Genomic DNA, 5,743 nt, shown 5'->3' with positions numbered 1-5,743 from the left:
CACTTCGTGGGCATCGAGGGCGTGCGCGCCTTCCTGCACTCGTACGCGCACGACGTGTCGCTGAGCGCCGACTCGCGCAAGAGCCAGCTCGGCTGTCCGGGCGGCAGCTGCTGCAACACCCTCCCGGCCGCGCCGCCGCCCGACAAAGGCGCGCCGCTGCTGCTGCCTGAGGAGCCCGCGAGCGCCCGCGGCGACGCCCACAGCGGAGACGCCCTCCTGGTGAGTCTCACCTGAGAACCTTTCCCACTCCTCTTTTGTGCCGCCGTTTCTCGTTCTTTTGACCCTCCGCAGGCATTGTAGTCCCCCTGCTTTCCTCCTCCTCGCCATCTCTGTCGCATTGTTGTGCGTTAAAACGCGGACATAGAGCTATAACCAACGGTATGATTGTGATTGCTTCCAAGATCTCTCTTGCCCATGAAATTTGCTTTCTGTGTGCTCTTGATGGTGCGGCACTGTTAGAAATGTAAAGGTACTTTTAGATCTCTTTTTTTTGTGATCAGATTATTATTTCATTACTTCTTAAAGAGCTCACTCATCTCACACTATGGTGGCTTTTCTTCGGTGGTGGGATAACGAGCGGAGAAACCTTTGTGGGACAATGAAATTCCTTTTAGGATCTATGATCCACACAGGGAGCATGAGCTTCAGGAGGGACGTATTGACCATGAATATATCATATGTTTTCATTTTCGATTTCTTGTAGATTTTTCTAGAATTCAGATGATAGCTGACACCCTACTGTTGGCTCCCCCTGCTATTACCCTCCTTTCATGCTTTGCTGTCTTGGTTTTATAGACTTCGCTAGCAATGGATTTTCTCATCTCCATCTGTATTTCTTTGCAATTGCAGACATAGTCCCTTATCCGGATGAAGCAGGTCCTCCTCGGTTCTTTGTGTGTCTTTCAGGTTCTTTCGGAGTGTTGGAGTTGCTGTGGTATGCAGGAGATGGGAGTGTAGGTTGATTTAAATAGTTTTATTATTGAAATTGCTCTCAATAATTGCTATGTTAGGGGAGGAGTCGTGTGTTTTGGACATATCATGCCCTAATGATCCCCTGAGTAGGATCTTAAAGATTTTCTTTAAGCAAGCAGTTTTTCGACCCAGTCTCTGGTGCAAGTCTTCATGTCTTCGGTGTTAGATCATCCTTATCTTTTAGATGTTTATGACTTGCCATAAGGGTGTGCGAAACATAAAAATGTACCTCATTTTTGTGTATAAGGGCATGCTAGTGTATCATAGAGAGAAATGTTGCCTTCTGTGAATGTTTGGGTGCTATTTGTTTGACATTTATGAGGATTATAGATACGTTATAAGCGTTTTGATGTTCTCTTTTTGCAGGGCTGTCATAGTGTAGAGTTTTTGTTTCAAATAGCATGCTCCTTGGTCTGGTTTTGGCCGACCAATTCCTCCCATTGTCTCTATTGCCAACATAATTCGCTTATGCAGCACTACTGATGATGTGAATATGGATCTCTTAGAAATGTAATTTTTTTTTGTAAATGTATTTTTTTAATATATTTTCCCATTGCTTTAATGGCCTGTTCTGAGGCTGGATCTCTGAAGCACCTGTGCCATATCATTATTCCGTTAACCAACTTTCATGGGTAATTCAAATATTCATCTGAATGTTAGGTAATGGACCCATGCTTACCTTTACCTTCATAGGTAAACAGACGTTACACCTTCTCCAGGGCATGTGTTCAAATGGATAAATCTGTCTTTAAACAGAGATGTGAACAAAGCAATGTTTTGTCTTAGTCCTTTCCAATTAAATTTCACTCTTTTTTTGCTTCCATGGTGGACCCTTTGTCATCTCCACTCTTCGTAGATACATCTTGTATATAAGACTTTTTAAAGTAGTATAGGCTCACCAAGGATTGGTCCTCATGTCCGGGCAGTGTGGTAAGATTTTTATTATTAATACTATGAATAATTTCTTCCTGGTATGATCCCTCCACTTCTGGATGTTTCAAACATCAGTCGCATTTTTTTCTCCTGACTGATATGTAAGCTCCCTTGTGTCTGATAATGGCTTTTCCCTTAGAAAGGCATGCCAGGAGGAAGAGTATTCACAGTTAATTTCAGTTTAAAGATTTAAACACCATGACTTCGTTGTACGTAGGCTTGCAAAACATGCTTCTTAATGAAATGCTGTTGCTTGTGGCACAGGATTATGTGCACATGGCAGTGCAAGTATGGATGTTTCCACATTTGAGAGTGCTCTATAAAAACAGCAGAGGCCTCTTGGGCATTGAAGCTATGTGTTTCACTTTTTCATCTCCTGGAGTTTTCTTATGGTAGGACTGAAATGATGGCTGATACCCTTCCCACAGGAGACCAAARCTGAGAAAGCTCTGGGAATTGCCATTCACATCTCTCTATTTGTCTCAGACCTCCAATCGGTGTGATTTGTGCTGCTTTTGTTGTTGTAATCGTTGTCTTTGAAAGTCCTATRTCATTGAAGTCTGCTGCATCCTTTGCATACACACATCTCTATAGTGTTGATGTGGAAAAAGATAAAATAAAAAAATAAAAAAGATTAAGGCAACTGTTAAAAAGATATTAAAAAGATAGAATGCCCTACATCCCAAATACTGTMGATCCTTAGAGGAGCATCAATCCATTTAGATATTTGTCCACTTCAGGAGATGATCCTAACAGATGACAGGGAAGATGGCTTGCACGTTATGGTGATTCCTGAAAAGAAAAAAAGAAAAAAAGAAAGAAAAAAAGAAGATGACACATGGGTTCCAAGGAATATGAAATTTCTTGGTGGGTATATATGGGAGAAGATAGAAATACAGTTTCTCAGTTTGATGTATCTCTCTATTCCAGCCAAGTAAGGCTACATGGCTTGCCAAATAGTACACAAGACTGGGTTTGGGAAGGGCTCTGAGGTTGCAAATTCATCATGTGTCCTTGGGGAAGAGTCACAGTTTACACTGATGGAAGTAGAAATCATTAGTACCCTTGACTTCTAGATATATGAGTTTGTGGCCACAATAATGCAGTGATGGGGTGGTCAAAATGAGTTCATGACTCACCATACTTCTTCATGTCCTAGTCTTGTGTAGTGAGTGCTTTTCTCACATTACCCACATTTGACAGTGCCCTAGAAAATAGTAAGGGCTTGTTATATATGAAAGATATGTAGTGGTTTTTTTTGTCTCTTTTAGCTTTTTTTTTTTTTTTTTTTTTTTTTTTTTTAAGCCTAGGACTCAAATGATGACTCTCCTCCTTCCCAGAGGATGGTAACAATGAGAAAGTTCTGGAGTCTTCCATTCATGTCTCCCATTTCTCCTCCAAACAATTATGGCAATTATTTTCACTGTCATGTTTGATACAAATATTTGGCAGATAGTACATAGTCCATGTTAGCAGTGTGTGACTTCTTATTCTTCACATGATCCTTAGCTTACCCTACAGCTTCTCCCATAACTAATGGCTGTTAAGAAGAGGTGCTTCCTTAGTAGAATACACCAAAAAATAGCGTCAGTCTTGATAAGTGAACAGTATGGTTGAGATATGACAAGGCAAGCTGGAGCATGGTTCCAAACAGTGTATGGAGCCCTAGATATCATTGTGCCATATCTCACTTGGCATGAGTGGTCAGACTGTAAGTAAGTGCAGTGAATACTGTCTTCACATATCCTTGGGGAAACTTCATGACTGACATGCTAGAAACCGAGATCTCCATTGTCCTGGATTGTCATGACCATAATAATGTAGTGAGATGTTGGTCAACAGAAACAAGTAGAGCAAGGCATAACATCAGTAACTGCAAGGAATAGTGAAAAGGCCATTTGGAGGTCAGTGCTCTGAGGAGAACAGAGAGGATGTGGTGTGGAAGAGATGAAACTGGAATCATACGTGTCTATGGCTGTGCTGAGAGGGCCATCTGTGAGTCTTTATAACTGAATGGTGATAATGGTCTGGAACAAGTGAGTACAGGTTGGAGAATAAGTTTTTAGTTCTCATTTTGTGTTAGCTCTATAATGCTGTCACAGTATATCCATAAGACTGGGAGCAGTGCAGTTCAGCCAGTGTTGTCCATGGCTATAATGGTACTCCAAGAATAGATTAACATATTGCTCTTATTTATGCAAGATATTGRTTCTAGTTTTGTGCCTCTTCAAGCCACTTGGAAGGAACAAAAACATYGCAGTGTATCTTTCTCAGTTTCCAAAGCCTCCACCAGATAACTTTCTGGGGTCTTTTTCTGTATGTTTGTGTGGTGATTTGTAATTCATGGTCTGAAGCCACTGAGGTCTTCTGAATAATTGCCTTTCTGCAGGAATGCTGTCGTGCTGCCACTCTCTGTATGCATCCAGCTTTAGAGTGTTGATGCGAACAAGGTTGTTTGAATGCTATGTTCGAAACCTGACAGTCCTGGTAGTATCTTCACAATAAGATAAGRGGCAAAAGTGGAAGGAGTGAGAATTCAATGAACATCTTAGCAGTTTTGGCAAGAAGGTGATGACTTTGTCCCTCATGTTCATTACTGGGAGCAGTAGCCYGTGTGCAGTGTGAGACATATTGTTATTTCTCTCATTACTTTTACTTTACAGTACCTCTTGTAATTTGTCTCATGCTCTCTGGTTTATAGTACCCTTTTTTCCTAGGATTGATAATAATTTAGTGRATTATTTTTAATGTCTGTTGAACCCACAGACCTATCCTACACCTTCCAAATAAATGCTCACTGCTTAATAGAATGTTTTCCATTTTGGAAAAGTGATTTCTAGATGGTAGGTGGAATAAGACCTCTTTCAGAGGTTTTGTATCTTTCAGTTTTAAAATACATTACTATTCTATTACTATTACTATAAAATACATTACTMTTCACAAAACATGTGAAATCCTTCCATATTTTTGCACTTATATAAGGTTTCTTCTGCTGTCTGCTTATTGCAGCCTATCCTTAGGCCAGGAAGCATCGATGAAGCAGTAGAAATAYTGCCACAGCATGGCAGATTCCAGAACCATAAAAGTAAGGGAGGGAAATATTCTCCCCAGAGTTTTTCCTCATAAATTAGGGGAAGTTAATAGTTTTGAGAGTGAAAGTACTGAAGCCATGGAGATATTTCTGGAGAAGACAGATTGCTTCCCAGAGGCGACCTGCTGTGACAGCACAGAGGGTCACAGGGTGACGACCTGAAGCTGCTAGGAAGACGCTCCTGGATGATGAGCTCCCGTGGGGAAAGCGCGACGGCAGCTTGYCGCTTTCACGGAACCCGGCGCCGCTGCGGGTGGGCTGCAGTGTCGTCGCGGGACCTCCGGGTGCCGCTGTTGCCCAATACGAAACGACGTCTCAGAAAAAAAAAAAGCAGAACCGGAGCCTCTGCAGCCTCCCGCGGGGCGGATGCTCTCTGGCAGAGCGCCGGAYGGGTTGAACCGGCACGAAAAGAAAAAGCCATTGAGAGGGAGGGAAGGACCAAGACCCGGCGGCAGAGCCGGCGAGAGGCCGACAACACGATTATTCCATGCCCCGAAATACGTAGTCTGGAAAAGGATATTTTGAGATCGGAACCGCCGGTGCTAGCGTCTCAAGAGCGCCGAACGGACAGAGACSGAAAGRAAGAAACGGGAGAACRGAGCATAGCGCGGATTCCTGAGAATGGAGAGGCGGCACAGRCAGAGGCACTGGATGGGACCCCTTGCAGGGCTGCTGTGCGCTTGGCTGCTCTCCTGGGGCTGCCGGGCGGCGCCGGAGCGGCTGCGCTATGCGATTCCCGAGGAAATG

At 43.1% G+C, this 5,743-nt stretch overlaps 1 protein-coding gene across 1 annotated transcript in view; it reads left to right on the top strand.

Moving 5' to 3' along the window:
• Positions 1–5,743, top strand: part of LOC112955424 (protocadherin gamma-A4-like) — an 18,295-nt gene that overhangs the window by 2,263 nt on the left and 10,289 nt on the right. The window contains exon 2 of the mRNA XM_026048725.1: positions 66–219. Coding sequence (XP_025904510.1) covers positions 66–219 — 154 coding nt within the window. The remainder of the gene's footprint in view (positions 1–65; positions 220–5,743) is intronic.

Source organism: Nothoprocta perdicaria, unplaced genomic scaffold (genome assembly GCF_003342845.1).
Source record: "Nothoprocta perdicaria isolate Ctin4 unplaced genomic scaffold, notPer1 scaffold_564, whole genome shotgun sequence".
Lineage (NCBI taxonomy): Eukaryota > Metazoa > Chordata > Aves > Tinamiformes > Tinamidae > Nothoprocta > Nothoprocta perdicaria.
Note: the sequence above shows the minus strand (reverse complement) of the source record. Positions and strands in the feature narration are given on the sequence as shown.